The sequence below is a fragment of the Aulonocara sp. 'chitande type north' Nkhata Bay genome, linkage group LG20, assembly GCF_057382095.1.
Source record: "Aulonocara sp. 'chitande type north' Nkhata Bay isolate Kocher_YH1m ecotype deep benthic linkage group LG20, A_spYH_male_GT1.1, whole genome shotgun sequence".
Taxonomy (NCBI): Eukaryota; Metazoa; Chordata; class Actinopteri; order Cichliformes; family Cichlidae; genus Aulonocara; species Aulonocara sp. 'chitande type north' Nkhata Bay.
In genome coordinates, this window is record NC_141363.1 from 26,549,364 (window position 1) to 26,568,531 (window position 19,168).

At 41.9% G+C, this 19,168-nt stretch overlaps 2 protein-coding genes across 4 annotated transcripts in view; one reads left to right on the forward strand and one right to left on the reverse strand.

Moving 5' to 3' along the window:
- Positions 1 to 6,570: 6,570 nt before the first annotated feature.
- igfbp6b (insulin-like growth factor binding protein 6b) lies at positions 6,571 to 10,802 on the reverse strand. The gene is made up of 4 exons (XM_086278140.1): positions 10,223 to 10,802; positions 9,336 to 9,370; positions 8,469 to 8,588; positions 6,571 to 8,116 (listed from the first exon to the last, which is right to left on the reverse strand). Exons 1-4 carry the CDS (start codon positions 10,557 to 10,559, stop codon positions 8,003 to 8,005), a joined length of 606 nt encoding a protein of 201 aa, XP_086134266.1. The 5' UTR covers positions 10,560 to 10,802; the 3' UTR covers positions 6,571 to 8,002.
- A 2,449-nt stretch (positions 10,803 to 13,251) lies between these two features.
- spryd3 (SPRY domain containing 3) overlaps positions 13,252 to 19,168 on the forward strand; it is an 84,377-nt gene continuing 78,460 nt past the window's right edge. For 2 of the 3 annotated variants that reach the window (XM_086278922.1, XM_086278920.1), the window contains exons 1-2: positions 13,252 to 13,339; positions 18,621 to 18,748. In XM_086278922.1, coding sequence (XP_086135048.1) covers positions 18,621 to 18,748 — 128 coding nt within the window. In that variant the 5' untranslated portion in view covers positions 13,252 to 13,339. Of the gene's footprint in view, positions 13,340 to 18,601; positions 18,749 to 19,168 lie in introns of all 3 variants that reach the window. The other variant, XM_086278921.1, reaches the window with a different exon arrangement.

The following is a 19,168-nucleotide window of genomic DNA, read 5'->3' on the forward strand; positions in this document are numbered from 1 at the left end:
GAAACAGCTGCCTTGCTTTAGCTTGTCTTTAAAGGGACACTGCAGCCGATTGATATTGTACTTCTACAAAGCCTCTGGACCTGTTGGACCAAATCTGTGCAGAACAGTCTCTTGAAATGTCCTGATGGGATCCCAGACTGCTGGATCCCATTTTGCACTAAACAGCAGAGATGAAAGATCCATATCTTTCAAACTCTGAGCTAGAATATGCAACACAAATGTGTTTTTAAAAAAGCTAAAAACCTGACATAATCCTGTTTGCATTACGAAAATTCACAAATGAAGTGCTTTGCAAGGTGCTTAAGACCAAGCAAGGTATCTGTTATAAAAACACATGAAAATAATTAACAGTTTCCAACAACTTCAACAAAAATTTATCATTTTATCTCATTTAAAACCAGAGAATTGAGTTGACTTTTGATTCAAATATAGAAATAGGACACACATGTGATTTCTGCAAAGGATCATGTTTGCGTCTTCATTTTCTCCAAGACCTTCAATTCATATTATGCATTTATAAAGAGATATGAGATATTCTATGCTGTTACCTTGGAAACAGGCATGTATCTGGTCCCTGAGCGGAGAAGCAGAAGAAAATTATCCTTTATGTGCCTACTAATGGCTTAAAGGCAGCATGACTCTAATGTGCTCTAATGTGTAATTTCTGTTTCGCTGCTGGCAGCTGGTTAGTGTGACTGCAGAGGGGATTCTCAGAAAATGGATATAAGCACAAAGCCTTAAATCCAAGAACTACACAGTACCATGCTTGCATGCAGGTAATGATTCAAAGAAGTCTTACTTGTTCATGATTAGAAAAATGCGAAAGTTCATAATGTTTGCGTAGCAGTGCCCAAAAAAATGAGACTTTAGTGTTTTTCCCTTTATGAGATCAGATTTGATTTGTCACACTTTATTGTTCCCTTTCAGGCCTAAGTGTTTATAGCCATTAAGTACACACTTGATTTAAGCTTCTCGTGTTTTGTTTTGTTCAGAAAAACCTGTTGTGGAAATTGTTTTTTAATTTTCAAGTGGAGCCTTCATCCCTGAGATCAGGACAGAATATGCAGAGTGTTTAACAACAAATAAGCTGCTGGGGCCCATTCAAGGGCCCTTTCTGCAAAGATTCACTGGGAAGTGTAACTCAACATTATATATGAAAGTATTAATTTTATGCCATTACTGTGTATTCAAATTATATCGATAGAAGCACATATAGTTTTATACAGCATAGTCTTTAATGCTTTGAAGATTTACTATGTTTTACTCATAGGCTGTATATAAAAGATGGGAGTCATTTCCAGGTCTGACAGTGAAGCCATATGTCAGCTTCGAAAGATACTTTAGGCCGTGTTGGGTGTTAGAGGAGGATGCAGAAATGTGGAGGTAGACTGAGTTCAATTTCAAGCAAGCCATTTAATGACTGTTGCAAATGAGAGACAGCTGAACTAAATCACAGAAGCAAAACAAAATAAAGCAGGAAGTGTGATAACTAGGAAAGCAGACACATGAGTGAGCTTTATACTTGGCTCGACTCAAGACGATTGACTACTGAAAATTCCAAAATGGACCAAGAACAGGACTAACTACAGTAATGCGGGCAAATAGGTAAACAATATAAACACTGAGAAAACCAAGAATTACATAGAGTAGTTAAATAAACAAAACTTGAACGTCTAAAAAACTCAAACAAACACCGGGTAAACTGACCCAGGGTCATGATAAGTGCAGTTTAACTGCCTTGAAACTGTATTCTTTTCAATATCCATCAGAGGGTGACTCGTGTGATGGCTAAAAGACTTCTGGTTGTTTAGAAGTCTAATGAGTTTTCAGCTCCTTCGTTTTGAAGCCTCAGTAAAAACTTTCCTGATGACCTCATGGGCTCTTTTGCTAGTTTCAGGTCAAACTGAATGAAACATGATGTTCTTTTGGTAAATTGTTCTCATTATTAGAGTCACGGTGGACGGAAAGTCTGGGTTTTGGCAATGAGGGTGCACTGTCAGCTCAAGGTTTCACAGCAGGTTGTCACTAATGAAGAGCCGGCATCATATCAGCTACGTCCATCGTTTATATACAGTGTGAAACAGGAAGTCGCCAAATGACCTATTTAACACTGACTGAAGAGTTAGAATTTACCCAGTGACTTTTCACAAGCAGTTCAGGACAGTGCAGTTTATTTCATTCCCCAATAAACAACAATGGTGAACTGTTGTTTTGATTCTTAACCTGCACATTAGATGCACATCATTTAAACCACACTAACAAGTGACTGTGCGCTTTGTGGTAAGCACTGCAGTGAAATTTGCAAAGCAGTAAGGTCGAAGTTTCAAATACAACTCAGTTCCCTGTGTTCGTACTAAAGAGCCGTTAAAAAGAATCAAATTGTATTTAATATCCACATTTTAGAATCACGTTCATGATTTTAAGTCTCGAGCAGTTATAGGCAATGACAAGATTAAAACACAGGTTTGGTAGATAAGTCCTGGCATGCAGTTTTGAGATAAATACATATTATATGGACTGGTTTTTTTTTATAAATTAGTAAATCCAAATACTTTTTGACAGTTTAAGTAGTGACGCTGTGCTCTCTCTCTGTTCAGCCATTCGTCTTTTTTTCTTTTTCTTTTTGTTTTACTTCAGAGTGGTGCATTATTTTGAGTCTACAAAGCAGGGTGTCATCTTTTATGCATTCAGTTTTGGATTCAGATTTTCATGCTTCATCATTCTCATAACACTGAGCCTGTTTTCTGATTAGTATTTGTTGATTTTTGGATGCATTTCAGGGTGATTAGTTTTGAACTCCTATTTTTCATTTAAATCTAGTTCCCATTCTGACTTTGTTATTTCTCATATTTACTCCCTTGAGTGTTTTCCTGTCTGTCTTTTTTCCTGTTCGTCTTTCTGTGTTTATTCTCTAATCAAAGGAGCTTGCAAAGAAAAGCGTCTGGACTTCTTTAAGTTGCTTGAAGACGTTTCACCTCTCATCCGAGAAGCTTCTTCAGTTCTAAGGTGAAATGGCACTTACAACATTGCAAAACACCTTGCTACCATCCTTGCACCTCTCGTGGGGAACACCCCACACCACATCAAGAACTCCACCGACTTCACTGACAAGGTCCAGAAACTTACCCTGGATACAGATGAAACCATGGTGTCCTTTGATGTAGTCTCCCTCTTCACTTGCATACCCACCACGGAGGCAGTGGACGACTACAAGAAGACAGCTCCTTGGAAGACAGAACCAACTTCACACCCGATCAGATCTGCACACTGTTAGACTTCTGCCTTACCACAACATACTTCAAATACAATAAAGGCTTCTACAGACAAAAACATGGCTGTGCCATGGGCTCCCCTGTGTCACCTATTGTAGCCAACCTTTACATGGAGGAAACTCAGGAGCGTTTTCTCCAAGCACGACATCCCGGTGCATTTCAGACCCAGCAACACGCTCAGACAGAAACTGGTTCACCCGAAAGACAAAACTCCAAAACACAGACTTAACAATGTGGTGTACGCTGTACAGTGCAGCGAGGAATGCCCAGACCTCTACATTGGAGAAACCAAACAGCCACTTCACAAGCGCATGGCACAACACAGAAGAGCCACCTCCACAGGACAAGACTCAGCAGTCCATCTGCATCTAAAGGACAAAGGTCACTCTTTCGAGGATGCCAATGTTCACATTTTGGACAGAGAGGACAGATGGTTTGAAAGAGGAGTGAAAGAAGCATCTATGTCCACTGTGAGCGACCATCTTTGAACAGAGGCGGTGGTTTACGACACCAACTGTCTGCCATCTATAATCCAGTTTTGAGATCCCTTCCCAGACGCCTTAACGCCCACTCACATCCTGGGCCATCTGACATCAGGAATTCGCATGATAAGGTGGGGCCAGGTTTCACAATGAACACACCCGAAACTCTGGCTGATTGGGACCCACACCCGCTTTCACACCTTGGCTCAGGCGATTAGAGGATCATCAGGGGGTCCTTTTGTCCCTCTTTGGGGGGATACTCCCACTAGGTTTAAATCTGGGACTCCCCTATTTGACCTTAGAACTGAAGAAGCTTCTCGGATGAGAGGTGAAACGTCTTCAAGCAACCTAAAGAAGTCCAGATGCTTTTCTTTGCAAGCTCCTTTGACTACGATGACCTGGATGACTGAGAACCTTCACAGATTTATTCTCTAATGTTTCCTGGTCTCTGATTTGATGTTTAGTGTGGATCTTGTCTTTGTGAATAGTATTTTCCTTTCACTTCATGTTTTAGGTGTCTTTCATATCCACCACTATTTTTACTTCCACGTTTCCTGATTCTTTTTACCTGTCAATTAAATTTTATTTATGCAGCGCCAAATCACAACAACAGTTGCCTCAAGGTGCTTTATATTGTAAGGTAGACCCTACAATAATAGATACATAGAAAAACCCATCGATCAGATGCCCCCCTATAAGCAAGCAGTTTGGTGAAATGGGGAAGGGAAAACTCCCTTTTAACAGGAAGAAACCTCTGGCAGAACCAGGCCCAGGGAGGGGCGGGGCCACCTGCTGCGATCGGTTGGGGTGAGAGAAGGAAGACAGGATAAAAGACATGCTGTGAAAGAGAGCCAGAGATTAATAACAAGTAATGATTTAATGTAGAGAGGTCTATTAACAGATAGTGAGTAACATGACCAAAGCAGAAACACTCAATGCATTATGGGAATTCCCCAGTACCCTACACCTATTGCAGCATAACTAAGGGAGGATTCAGGGTCCCCTGATCCAGCCCTAACTATATGCTTTAGTAAAGAGGAAAGTTTTAAGCCTAATGTTAAAAGTAGAGATAGTGTCTGTCTCCCGAATCCAATCTGGAATCTGGTTCCACAGAAGAGGGGCCTGAAAACTGAAGGCTCTGCCTCCCATTCTACTTTTAAATACTCTAGGAACAACAAGTAGGCCTGCAGAGCGAGAGCGAAGTGCTCTAATGGGGTGATATGGTACTACAGGGTCATTAAGATAAGATGTCCCATTCCTTTTCCATTTTCAGTTAGTTTTAGTCCTCAGTGTGTATACTCACTGAGTACTTTATTACATACACCTTTCTAACACTTTTTTCTTCAGAACTGCCTTAGTTCTTCATGGCATAGATTCAACAGATTCAACTGCTGGAAACATTCCTCTGAGATTTTACTCCATATTGACATGGTAGCATCACAGTGTTGATGCATTTGTTTGCTTCTTGTGAACTGTTGGGGCCATTAGAGTACAGTGAACTCAAAAAATTGGTACCTATGGTTATGGAAAACTTGGGCCCTCTCGCTACATTTGCCAAACCTTCTATCAGGACCCTTGGTGTAAATTTTGACTCAGCTCTGACTTTGGACACTCATGCTAACTTACTGGTTCACTCCTGTTTTTATCATTTAAAAAATATTGCTAAGCTGAGTCCCATTGTATCACGCTCAGAACTAGAAATGGTCATCCATGCATTTGTCTCATCTCGTTTGGATTATTGTAATTCTTTGTTCACGTGTTGTGTGAAGGCTCTATGGATCGTCCGCAAGTTGTTCAGAACGCTGCCGCAAAGCTTCTGACCAAGTCTTCTAAATACTCTCACGTTACACCTCTTACTTTATGTTCAAGAAATCATTTTAAGATGATTAGAGTTTTGTGAAATGCTGGAAGCATGCATGTTGTATATGCCAAAGTCTGTTCTTAGCTGACAAGAGTGGGACCTGGTGTGGTCTCTGCTACTATAGTCCATCTACATTAAGGTTTGACATTGTACTTTCAGAGATATTCTTCTGCATATCTTTGTTGCAACGAGGGGTTATTTGAATTACTGCAGCCTTCCAACCAACTTGAAGCAGTCTATTTACTCCCTTCTGACTTCAGTCATCAACAACGTATTTTTACCCAGAGATTTGCTGCTCACTAGAAATTTTCTCTTCTTCAGACCACCTTCTGTAAACCCCAGAGATGGCTGTGTAGGAAAATCCCAGTTGGTCAGCAGCTTCTGAAACACTAACACCAACAACCATCCCATGTTCAAAGACACTTAAATCATCTTTCTGCTCAATTTTGATGTTCAATTTGGATAATAAACCTAAGATGTTTGTGCAATGTGATTGGCTGATTTGATATTTCCATTGATAAGTAGTTGAACAAGTGTACCTAATTAAGTCTTGATATACACAGCACTGGCTCTAGCTATTATCAGTAAACAAATGTTGGTCCAAACACACATTTGGCTTTAGCGCTAATTAGTCTTAGTTTTGCATTTAAATGCTACAAACACTGGCATTATGCAGTCATACATCTATGTATAATTTATAGTACACATAGTGTATTATTATTTCTTATAGCTTGAGACTTAACTTCAGTCTACTGTAAAGTGTTTTAATCAGTGTAGCTACGTCCTTTTTAATTACATAATTGCTTGTTCTTGTTGTGAAAATTTGAGCCTAAAGAAATGATCTTTACAGCTGTTTTCTTCTCTTGGTCACTCCCTGGGTGATTAAAATTGCTCTCAAATGACATATTTCACAAAAGAAACAGACACAACACCAGTTGTTATATTAATATATGTTTTATTCTTCTCTATTTTTTATTATCATTATGTTTTATTTTCATATTTGCAAATCTTACAGGTCCTTTGTGCATGGACCTTTCATCACGGCACACACATTGGCACAACAAGATTGGTCAGAAATAGATAAATTCTAATCACACTTTAATAGCACACAATTTCATGACTTTTGCAAGGACTCGGGAAAGACATACTATAACAATAACAAATTTGATCTTTTTTTTCTGTACTGAAATCATAATTTTAAAAGTAGGATGTGCCAAAAGAAAACATAATAGTAACATGGACATTCTTAAATTCTCAAATGAACAAAGCATAAATAAACAAAAAGGAAAATTAAAAACATGAGATCTAACCATAAGATGTACAGCAGTTGAATAGAGCTCTGATGAATGTGATGAGTTTTGCCATAAAAGTGCCTCTAAAGCACAACACTTCCCCTAACATGAAATAAAATAATCTCTGTCTTTAAATAAGAAACTGCTGACAATATAAAAATACATGGCATTGTACTGTAGTTCATTAAATAAACCAACAATTCATATATAAAATATTATATTGACGTGTATAAAAATATGCCTTACAACTTTTTGAAAAGGGTAACAGCCGTAAGCTTTTTGTCTGCCACTTCAGAACACACAGTCGACCACAAAAATCCAACATATGTACAAACAATCAACCAATAAGCAGTCAGAACGCTATTTTGACAAAGAAAGTGAACAGAAGCTTCCAGTATCATATTAGTATGACTTTTTTTTTCTCTCTGACTTGACATATATATATAAGATACTGTGAGATTCAAGCAGTACTTGATGGAAATACTCAAAAAAAAATAAATTAATAGAAAAGAAATATTCTGTCAATTATAAGTATGTTGATGTCAGTGTATCTTTGGAGAGAGGGAGAGAGGACGGTGAGGGAGACACTTTTTTTTCGAACGTTTGTGTCACATCACCTGCGTAACAGTATTTCAGCCCACTGAGATCAGAACAAACACAGGCAGTGTCAGCTATCCTAAAGTGAAAAGGGAAAATAAAAATCTACCAGAAAGCCAGGACAAGAGCCAGGGAATATAGAGATCATTCGGAGAGATACAGCTTGGATCACTGAGGCAGTTCACGGAGCAATAATGTGAGCATGCAGCGCGCCACCACACGACGCAGAGGACATTGCTGCAACTGTTGAACATTCAGGCAGATGTTACTGTTGCTACTGCTGGACTGTGAGAGTGTGTTTGTCTTGCTTATAGAGAGGACATTAACTGGTGTGTATTTTCCATAGGAAGTGGTTTATCCCTGCTCCCTCCTGTCCAGGCAGTGTCTAGCACAAGCTAAAGCCACCCCCTCTCCCCGTGCTCCTGCTCCTCCACCTCCTCCTCGCCCTCCTCCTTCTCCACCTCCTCCAGGCTGAGAGCAACCAGGCGGACTTGTCCCTCACTCGCCATCGCATGGTATGGTACCATCTTCGCTGGCACGTGAAGGCACGGGCGTGCCGAGCTCGTCTACGCACCAGCAGTGGCCACGCTGCATGCCCTTGGAGGAGCGGCACTGTGTGAAATTAAAGGAAAGAGAGGGAGATTTTTATAGGGAAAGAGCGCCGAGATAGAGGGTAGGAAAGGTGGTGAGGGAGGCAGAGAGAGAAAATGATATGTCATCATAGCGCAGTAGTGATTCTCTGAGCCCACAGCTGAGAGGCTCAGAGAGAGGTGTCAGTTATTCTCAGCCCCTGTGGTCACACACTAATCTGTGGATGCACTGAACAGAAAGCTGCAGTGGAGTGCAGCTCTGACACATGTACAGTAACACCAAGTCAGTGCAGCAACGAGACATTTTCCCATCACATAAGCTCAACAAAGTTCCACTGTCATGCCTCACGATAGCTCTACTGATAATGCTCTACCTGCTTTTTCCTGTAGAAGCCACGAGTGTCACAGTTGGGTATATAGATGTCGCGGTCAGACTGGAAGATTGTCAGCTCAAGACCCCTCAGGACGCTATTGAGCAGCTTGCGACAGGGTGCCTGAAAACAGCAACGCAGAGTGTGACTTCAAACACCGCCAGAGGCAAACAGAGAGAACCTGCCTTAATATGAAGAGTGGCAGTGGCAAGCTGCTATCCCCCCTCAGGTGATTGTGTTGGCAGAAATCCTCTTTGCAGAACACATGTCGATGTGAATCACTAAGGATTAGCTACGGTGATGCAGCATTCCAGCCAGAAGCAGAGAAAATGCACATTTCTATATATATAGATCAGATGTCACATATTGTATATCATTATATAACCATATTGTTATACAATGCTTTTGATTTTCAGGTCACTGAATGGTTTGAAGTGACTCTGCGTTTTTGTGTCACTTTGAGAAATTGAACTGTGCAATAGCCACCTAAATATGACCATTTAGGTGGCTATCGCATTCTACTTATAGCATCCATACTGGCTCAGACACTGCACAGCAAACCAGCTCACTAACTGAGAAATCTGTAGCGGCAGCGGCCGGCTCGAAACTTTCCTGATTCACATCATGCTCAATTAGTTCTGCCGCATAGCAGCACACACATCATGCACCATAATGCATGGCTTCAGAGCAGTGTGTGCGTGTGTGTGTGTGTGTACATGCCACTGCAACACCCCAAACGACAGAGAATCTATGGGAAGAACTGTGTAGATGCAGCTCAACATACAGCCATAACAGGGTTAGAAATGTCAGATTTTTAATGATTTAGGTGAAGATGGAGTAGCTTATCTCACAATAAGAGGATGAACTTACTTTTTCAATGTCACCACTGTGTGAAGGATGTGGACCTGAGAGGAAATGACACGCCGACATGAGAACATTGAAGCATGATACCGGTAAAACAGCACCCATTGTCAGATCATACACTATATACTTAAAATAATGCACTCACACTTTGTGATATAGCTTTGCTTCTTTTAGCGTAGTACATTAATGAACCTTCAGTAAGAGGACATGCATGTGTGCTGGCCATTTAATGAGAGACCTAATTTCTGTCAGTACGGCTCCTTTTCAGATAGTTAATCGCAGTATCTCAGTTTGAACAGTAGATGGAGATCACTGCAATAAAAAGCAGCTTGATCAGAATGTAGGTGACACTGTTACAGTTTTCACATTCATTCTAAATTCTCTACAGAGAAGCCGGCTTGTTGGACAGATCATTGTCATGCACCCTGTCACTGAAATGGATGGTAACAATAACACTTCATGGGTGCATATCTTCACTTACAGATCCCCCAAAATTGAAGAAAGCTCACACAAGGTGTAGTTTTCTCTTTGTTAATGTGATTGTGGTGATTTTCCACCATAAAAGGAACTGACATTTTCATCAACAGCGAAGCCAGAGGTGCTGCGGAACAGATGCCAGAGGTCTGCAAATTCATTAGTGGTGCACAAAATGCAACCAGGCTTAAATGCCACATACTAATTGTCCCTTCTTGTGCTGGTAAGTGACACAGCATCACATGCAATTTATAGCAATACTGGGGGAGGCACACTGTATATACACTAATGTGTGGCTGTCGCCATATATCCCCTTCAAATCAAGCCTATATGCAGTTGCCGTGCAAGCCCCTGTTTGCATCTGTAGGTGCGTGCCTATGTGATTTCATGCACGTGTGTGTGTAAATACAGTATCTTACCTGTGGGGTGGGGCCTCTCGGTGGGACTAGTCTTGCTGTACTTGGCGCAAATGCCCCTTCCCTGCAACAGAGCCTGGAGGGGGCTGTGCTCCCTTGGTGGGGGAACACAACGGAGCCCCTTGGCACAGGTCAGGGTGTACACACCACAGGGCTCTCCTTGGGCCAGCACTGACGTGCTGCCAGCAGCATTATGGTCCCTGGGGGGCCGACCTGCCCCCAGTGGATCCTTGCAGGAAGGGCAGACCTTGAAGGGACCCAAGCGGTTCGCCCCGGTCCATGATCCGCAGTGAGCAATGAGCAACAATACAACGGTTGTTAAGTTAGAAAGGATAGGCATTTTCTGTCCAGGTCTCAGGTTCTCCACACTGTCACTCTCTGTCAGTTAAATGTAGCTGATGCTATTTCTGGATGTATATTTCTCTCTCACTCTTACTCTCTTTCCCTTTCTCTCCTCTTTCCTCAGTCTTCCTCCCGCTTCTATACAGTAGCTCTCCTTGGTGCTTTGCCGGTCGAGAGTCCCCTGCAGTGCCAGATGAGACAAATGGAGATCGTGAGAGACACGGCAAAGCACCAGCTTTTAAAGATCTGAAAGGCGGTGATAGAGAGAGAGAGTGAGAGAGAGAGAGCACAGTTATGACACCTTCAGGGGCTGGGACTCAGAGAGAGAGAGGGAGAAAGAGAGAGAGAGAGGGAGGTGGCAGGGAGGGAGACAGAGCAAGTGGGGGGTGGATTATGTTCCTTTCAGAAATTATCAAAATCTCCCCACCCTTTCCTGGTATATACGAACACATTCATCTAGTCCTTCTTCTTCCACTTATGTTCAACATCACCCATGCATAAACAGTAGAAGTCACGTTCAGCCATTTGCACTTTTTCCAATGTCAGAGACCTTTCTGGAAGAACATTTGCCATGGTAACAAACACAAATGTATAGTATGAGCTTCCATCGGCGGCGCTGCCACTGCATTGTCATTCGCCACGACAAATGCACAGCTGTGTGTTCGCTCCTGCTCGAGTTCGGTTTGAGGTTATGACAGAATGTTTCCTGAGCAAACATGTAATCCTAAAACTGAGCTACACACCTGTAATACTCCGTCTTTCTGTCACACGTGTCAAAGTTCACAGAATGAGCTGGATTCAGAAGAAATACACCAAGAAATCCAGCGTGCTCATACACTGATGTAAGTTTACTCCACGCACCAACTGCGTGCATCAGCCTAATCACTGCCATGTCGGATATTGCATTACATCTAATCCAGTCTTTCATAAGCTGTTAAACCTCTAGATTATATTTCAGTAGCTATCAGATATTAAATGGCAGTTGGAGCTTTTGCTTGCCAGGTGTTTGACTTGGAAGAGTAATCATCTGGATAATTAGAGGGAGGAGGAGAGGGACAAATGCACAAGACCAAACTGAATTATGCTCCACTCAGTGAGGATTTTCTTCAGCTACTGATTCCTCTGCGCTTCTTCTCAATGTACAACACTTGACCGTGGCATAATAAAATGGACACCTCAGCCCAGTTATGTTAAATATTCTCATGTGATTCAGATTATTCAGTGTATCTAAATGATGTTTTTACAGCGCACAAAACTGTAAAAGGCACAAGTCTTGTTTTCTTACAGGCATATGCAAAAAGTAACTTTGCAACTACTGCAGTTGAGAGAGTGAAGTGGTTAGATCAGACCTCTCATTCTTAGTCAAAGCTGCACTTTTGTGTATAGTCATTTAGTTAGAAAAAGCATTTATGTTTTGGGAGCAGTTCTTTCTGTTTTGTTTTTTTTTGCCACTCTTGTCACTTATGCCCAACTATCCCTGCAACATATCACAGGATTACAACATCACTGGTAGAGGTTGGCCTAATATTGATTGAGTCTGCCAAAACAGCTCTTATCCATCAGGGCATGGACACGGGAACTCTCTGGATGTCCATTCAGCTGATCCTTTGGGTGCTGTGAGTTACAGGGGTGGGACCTCTGTGGTTTTGGCTTGTTCTGGCACATCATTGGGATGTTTGATCAGACTGGGGGAGGCCAAAACTCAACACCTTAGGCCCTTTATTGTGTTCCTTTCAGGTTTTGTAGTCTGGTAGGAGCTTTGTCCTGCTGGGGGAGTCTGCAGCCGTCAGGGAGTGCTGTTTCTCAAACAGTGCTTATGCGTGATAATAATCAAGGTTATAACTTTACCTTGCCTTTCACTGGTCCGCATACAGATGTAAAAGCAAACAAACAGGGCATAAATATTTATATTAAGCCAACAACGCTGAGTGGTAATGACATTTCTCACTAGCTTTTTTTTTTTAATACAGTGCCTGACCTTAAGACATTTAGTTGTTAAAACGTGTGCCTGGCTCCCGCAGTAGCAGCTCAGACTGTGCAGAGCATACAGACATACCCACCGGCCTGTACTGGCTGGAATTCAGGGCTACATGAGGCCAATTTCGGCCTTGCCATCAGCCGCCTGCTGTTCTGATTAATCTTGGCAAGAAGGGCAGAAATCACCTGCCATCTTGTGTTCCCATCAGCTTGCAAGCCGCAGCACTTCTAGTCCTTTTCCACATATTAGGAGAATGTTCCAAGACACTTGCCAGACCGACGGGGGCTCTGTTTTCCACAGTGCCCTGGATTATTCATTTTTCCTCCTTCGGGCAGGCTAAATACAATTTCTTCCTTCTCTTGATTCCTCCATAAAAGTTCAGATCTGTCCCAACTGGCTCAGAAAGTTTCTCTCTCTGCTGCCACTTCTTCTTCTACACAAACCCTGTGGTGGGGAGTGGGTCAAATCCCCTCTGGACCCCTACTGAGGTAGCCAACTGCCTAATTCATATTTATAGTAATGTTTCAGTTTGGGATAATGAAACAGAACCTGTGAACAGAAGGCGAGGTTTACAGAGTGTAAAGTGTGTGGTGAGGGATTCATGAACATAATGAATGGTGCCAAATACATGGCTGATATATACATCGCAGAAGCGGGATTGGCCAAGTGGCTTCTCACCACTTCTCAAACCTCGCTGCAATTGGCCCGTTCAGCGGAATGGGGCGTGACGTCACTGGGAAGCGCCGTTCCCAAAGTTTACACAAGTGTGCCGCTGATGGATGGATAGCTGATGGACGAAAGTGAGTTTCTGCCTCATTTACTGCCTAGATAGCAGGTTAGCGAGTGAGTTATCGGAAATGACGGCTACACTGACGCAAAACTCGGCTCTCCGGCTTTAGGGAACAGTCTCTCGTTGTTCTCTTTGCTTTGCGCTGAAGCATAAAGAGGCTATCGCATTAGCCGCTAATGACGCTAACCTGCGTTTAGCTCCCTGGCCAAATTCAACCGCTTTCTCCCCCTCTTCGTCTGGTGAGCTGATGTTTGTAATTTTGGAGGCTCGTTTAATCATCCCTTAACTGTAACCTTCAGCTAACAATACACAAGTTACCTGTTTGACCATCACCTGAACTTAAAACTAGCATCTTCGTTAGCACGGCAGCTGGATGACAGATGTAAACATCGGCACGCCCCCTTCTTGCGACTGTGACGGCGAAAGCTTTACGTTTGTATTTCTAGTGTACCGTTTCTCTTATGCCTTGGGGTCATTGGAAGCAAGAATTTTATAGAATTTAAAACTTTAATAAATGTCAATAACTATCATAACTATGATTTATTCTGGCTAGCTTCAGTGTGTGTGCCACCTGTTTCTTCGTGCTGATACATGTTTAATAGTTCATAAAATGGTTATAGAAAGTAGGTGACGATTAAGACTGAGATTTATTTAGGAACTCATCTGTATGATTGACTGGCGGTTTATACATGTTATTAAGTGTATACAGTTCTCTGAAAAAGCAGAAAGGCTATTTAAACCTACCTGGCCCTGTGTGAAAAATAAATTCCCCCTCGTTAAATCACGAATGAACTGCAATTAATCACATTCATTTTCAACTGAAGTTCACTATATTTGCCATATTACTGATTGCTGCCAGACTTTTTGTCTCAAGAATTCTGTTAAATAGAATCTGTCTGATGAAGTGAAACAGGATAAAAGCAACACATCATGCCACAATCGAAAGAAAGAACAGATGAGAAACAAAGTCATGGAAAGGATTAGAGAGGCATTCTTGAGGGTTTGGGACTGCAGTGAACCACGGTGGGAGCCATTATCTGCAAATAGAGAAAATTTGGAGCAGTAGTGCTCTTTCCCAGGAGTGTCCGGCCTTCCAAAATTACTCCAAGAGCGCATCTACGACTCATGCAGGAGATCACAAAAGAACACAGAACAACATCTACAGAACTGAAGGCCTCAGTTAAGATTCAGTGTTCATGATTCAAAAATAAGAAAGAGACTGCATGTCATCTATGGGAGTGTACCAAGGTGAAAACTACTCTTAACCAAAAAGAACGTAAAGGCTTGCCTTACATTTGCCAACAACATCTTGATGATTCCAAAGACTTTGGGAGAAAAAAGTCTGGGAACTGATGACAGAAAAGTTTGCGTCTTGTTACATTTGGCGTAAAACTAACACAGCATTTCATAAGAAGAGCGACAGCTTTTGGTCTGAAGTTGCTTTGTTGCTTCAGCGTGACTTGCTGTAACTGATGGAAACATGAATACTGCTCTCTACCAGAAATTCCTGAAGGTGAATGTCTGGCTGTTAGTTCATACCCCAAAGGTCAAAGTATGTCTTTGTGCCCCCTTCTCCCTGTTAATGCCCTATCGGCCCCCCTGGCTAAACTTTGCTAGATCCGCCCCTGCACAGTTACCAGCTGTCAGCTATGTAGAAAAGGATCCTGGTCTAGAAAGTAATATTAAATAAATTCTAACAAAAGATTATCAAGCTTAAACGTGCTGCTGTTGTTCAGCCGCTGGTTTCCTCTTTCTGGCGCGAAGTGGGCGATAAACAAAGAAGAGAGACGGACTTGCGACAGAAAAGCCAATCAGCTGATCATTGATCAGTTTCACGTTTTAAGTAGCAGCAGGAGAGGGAGGAAGAGAGAAGAGGCAGTTGCTCCATATATCGGTCGTTAAGCTTAACGTGGGAATGCTTTACAAACATTCAGAGATGAACTTACACACTTGCTTTACTTCTCTCTGGGATCACTTCCTCGGCGATAAAATGCTGGTTTGGTAGCGAGGCTACAAATACACACAGCCGCTCTATCACGTGACACATACTGCTCCGACGTGCTACGGTTATGAACCGAGTTACGCCGTGTCGCAAGTTTTGTGAGGTGCTTTTTTGATATTTAATGGATCGGATTACATTTTTTATTTCTCTCCGATATCTGATCCAGGAATTTACGTCAGTATCGGACCGATACGTAATATCGGATCGGTCCATCTCTATTAACTACTAAATTGTTGGACAGACCCCTCAGAATCCTCTCCCAGAGTTCTGGGAGCCTCTGGAAGAGGACTTATATAATTTGAGAGGTCTGTCTGACTTCCTCGACTTCTCTTAGACTGTTTCTCAGCTATTTTCTTTCCAGTTACTCCAAGGAATAAATAAGATAAACAGTCAAACTGTTGCATTCGTCAGTGTGAGAAGGGGCTTAACTGAAAATGGGAGGCTAGAGTTGATCAAATAAGCCTTCAAGCTGATGTCTGTTAGCTCTGTAGTGTAGTGGTTTACATATTTGCCTAACCAGCGAAAGATCCCTGGTTCAATCCTGGGAGGAGACAGGGCAGGGCAGGGATAGCTCAGTAGGTAAAGTGGTCGCCCCATGATCGGAAGGTCGGCGGTTCGAATCCACTTAACGGCTACCCTGAGGTACCCCTGAGCAAGGTACCGTCCCTACACACTGCTCCCCGGGCGCCTGCTTAGTGGGCTGCCCACTGCTTCACTGAGTGAATGGGTCAAATGCAGAGAAAAACAAGTAATTTCCCCATGGGGATCAATAAAGTATCCATTATTATTATTATTATTATTATTATTATTAGAGCAGGGCGATATGGCCAAAAATATTTATCACGATATATATTTGAAAATTTGCGATAACGATATAACTGACGATATAATTGATGCGAGACAAAATACAACTCCACAACATTACTAGCGCAAAAAGACAACCTATCATTTATTTTCACTTAAACAAGAAGCTGGTTTTTATGTACATTAAAGCTTTATAAAAATGTAACAGTGCAAATGCAAATTCCTTGCTGAAAGTTTAACCAAAAGGCATTTCCAGTAGAAATGGGCTGACATATCCTGAGCATAACCATGTATAATATCCACTGAAGTTAAAAAGAGGTGCTTTGCAACATTAAACTGCAGTGTGCAGTACGTATTTTTCGGACCATAAGGTGCACGGGATTATAAGGCACATTAAGCGAAACAAAGCAGTCAGATAAATCAAACTTTATTAAACTCATTCTTCTTGCTTCCTCCACTTCTGTACCATTGATTCATTAATGTTGAATTCTCTGGCAGCTGCTCTATTCCCATGTTGTTGCAGTATATTAATGACTAACCTCGTATTGTGGATGGATTATCTCAGTTGTTCTCCTGACTGAAGATTGGTCCTTTTACAGCATCCTGCCATGCGATTGCATTTGTCTCTAACCATGAGGAACCTTAACGTTAACTTTTATAAGTGGAAAAGTGTTAGTGTTTGTCCTCCAGCTTCACTGTTTATGTTATGCTAACATAGCTGTGTCGCTAGCGATCACGTAGCACATAATTATATACCAGCTAGCCCAACTTCAGTAACCCTACAAACGTCACTGCTGTTTAGTTTCCTGTCTTCATTTATGTTGGAAGTGATAGCAGAGCTGTACGTTTGATTTTTTTCAGAAATCTCTCAGTCAGAACATGCAATATCATGCTTAGGTAACTAGCGAAACTAGCGAGCTAACTTCCGCTAGCTTCCTGCTAGCTTCCAACTCCGTTAAATGTAATACATTTTGTTTTCATGGATGCCTGGAAGTTAAACTTCATAGTTACACCTGGTAAAGCAGCAATGCTGATCGTTTTATTAAAGATGAAAGAATTTAGACAGTTTTTAACTCTTAGTGATGCTGCAGTGTTAGTTTGACTTGAAGAGTACGGAGTTTAGGACCCAGATTACTCCCAGATTTAAGGGCATCTTAGTCCGACGGCCGCTTGCATGTTCTGCAAAAAAATGTGCTTTGTCGTGTATCTGACGGACAAACACCAAACCAGTTCCACATCACTGAAGTTGCACCATTTTTACAAACCAATTCTGGTTCATCTGTTTCACTCAACAATCGGCCATGTGCGTATGAAAACAAAGGCACTGCGCATGCGCGTTTTACTCATATTCTATCGCGATATTTCATTTTCCTATCGTAGCCTAACATTATACCGGTATTACCGTGAACGGTATAATATGGCCCAGCCCTAGTAGCAACTAAGGCTACGTTCACACTGCAGGCGAAAGCGCATCAAATCCATTTTTTTTTTACCCTATGCGACCCATATCCGATCATGGTATGAAAGTGTGAACGGCACAAATCCGATATTTTCAAATCCGATCTGGGTCACTTTCGTATGTGGTACTGAATCCGATACATATCCGATGTTTCAGAAAGCGACTGCTGTTTGAACGGTCATGTCGCATTAAATCCGTCTTTTACGTCACTGACACAAGACAGACGCCAATTATCAGCGCCAGAGAAGACATCGTGAACGCTTCCTGGCCATCCGGTGAAACTGCTGGGAAGACAACGTTGGAGAAACGTTAACATTTTATTTGTACTGCATAACCTGCAGGTTCTGACAGAAATCTGCAACTATCCTTTGAAGCACCGCTCCTCAGGTTATCTACATTATTATGTAAATAACAAAATAACTTAAAGCAAAAATCGGGAAACATGAAGTCCGAAGTCTTTATATTAAGGCCATCAGTCAAACAACAACAGTTTGTTCTGGGTCTAAACAGAGCGCGTTGTGTATGACGTCTTCTTTTGCGCATGCGGGCCGCTTTGAGGGTTCACACTAGAGAGCGTTTGCTGTCGCATTTTATTTGTAGTGTGAACGAGCAGACAAAAAAATTGGATTTGATCAAAAAATCGGAATTGAGCATTAAGACCTGCAGTGTGAACGTAGCCTATTGAGCAGTGCTTAGGTCAAGTGCAGAAGGGTGAGACATAAATTGTCCTCACTCTTAGATTTGTTTGACCAGGCACATGTAAACATCACTCCAGGTTGTGGCTATGAAGAACAAAGAGTTTGGAATAATTTGTGGAGAACATAAAGAATTACATGTCTCAGAATGAAGTCAATTCATCATTAACCGGAAACCGGACATGCCCCCCCCCCCCAAAAAAAAAAAAGAAAAGAAGAGAGATTAGACAACAGATTGGCCTGTGTGATTTGATAGTAAAGATTACAGAGCCTGCTGTACATGATCATAAAGTGCTTATTTTGTTTTAACAGTTCCATTTTCTTTACTCAGATGGATGACATCAACGTACTACACCACAGATGCCTCCTGAATCTGAGGCGTCGTGTCAGAGACATCGGTGATGGTCGACCAGCACAGGAGCGATATATGAGGCTGCAGAAGGATGGAGACACACTCAGGTCAGCCTGTTCTTAAATGCCACTGTTTGGGGATTCACTTGAAGAGATCATTTGGCTTTGTTGAACAGGGTGAAGAGAGGACTGTTTTGTTTTGTATTGCTTAGACCTTTGGAGCCTCTTGTAATTACTGATGCACATTAGGAACAGTTATCAGTGCCATGATAAATATTTTCATTTCCAGTAACAGTCAGTTTGGCAATTTATTTTTTTGTCAGTTTATTTATGTAGAACATAATCCTGGGAAAGGTTCCATCTCCCGTGTGACTCTAAGATGGATAAGTAGGGAAGAATATGGGCCAGTACAACCATCATCAAAGCAACACTGGTGATGGTAGAAATTTCCTGACATGAAGGTTTAACAGGCTTGGAAGTTCACACACTAAAGATGTACAGGAGGTTTTCTGGTTGAAATCTCTAAAC

Coding starts and splice junctions, on each gene's coding strand:
- igfbp6b (XM_086278140.1), bottom strand. CDS start 10,559: ATGCCTATCCTTTCTAACTTAACAACCGTTGTATTGTTGCTCATTGCT. Junction 9,371..10,222: donor CGAGAGGCCCCACCCCACAG/GTAAGATACTGT, acceptor ATTTCCTCTCAG/GTCCACATCCTTCACACAGT. Junction 8,589..9,335: donor ACAGTGGTGACATTGAAAAA/GTAAGTTCATCC, acceptor TGCTGTTTTCAG/GCACCCTGTCGCAAGCTGCT.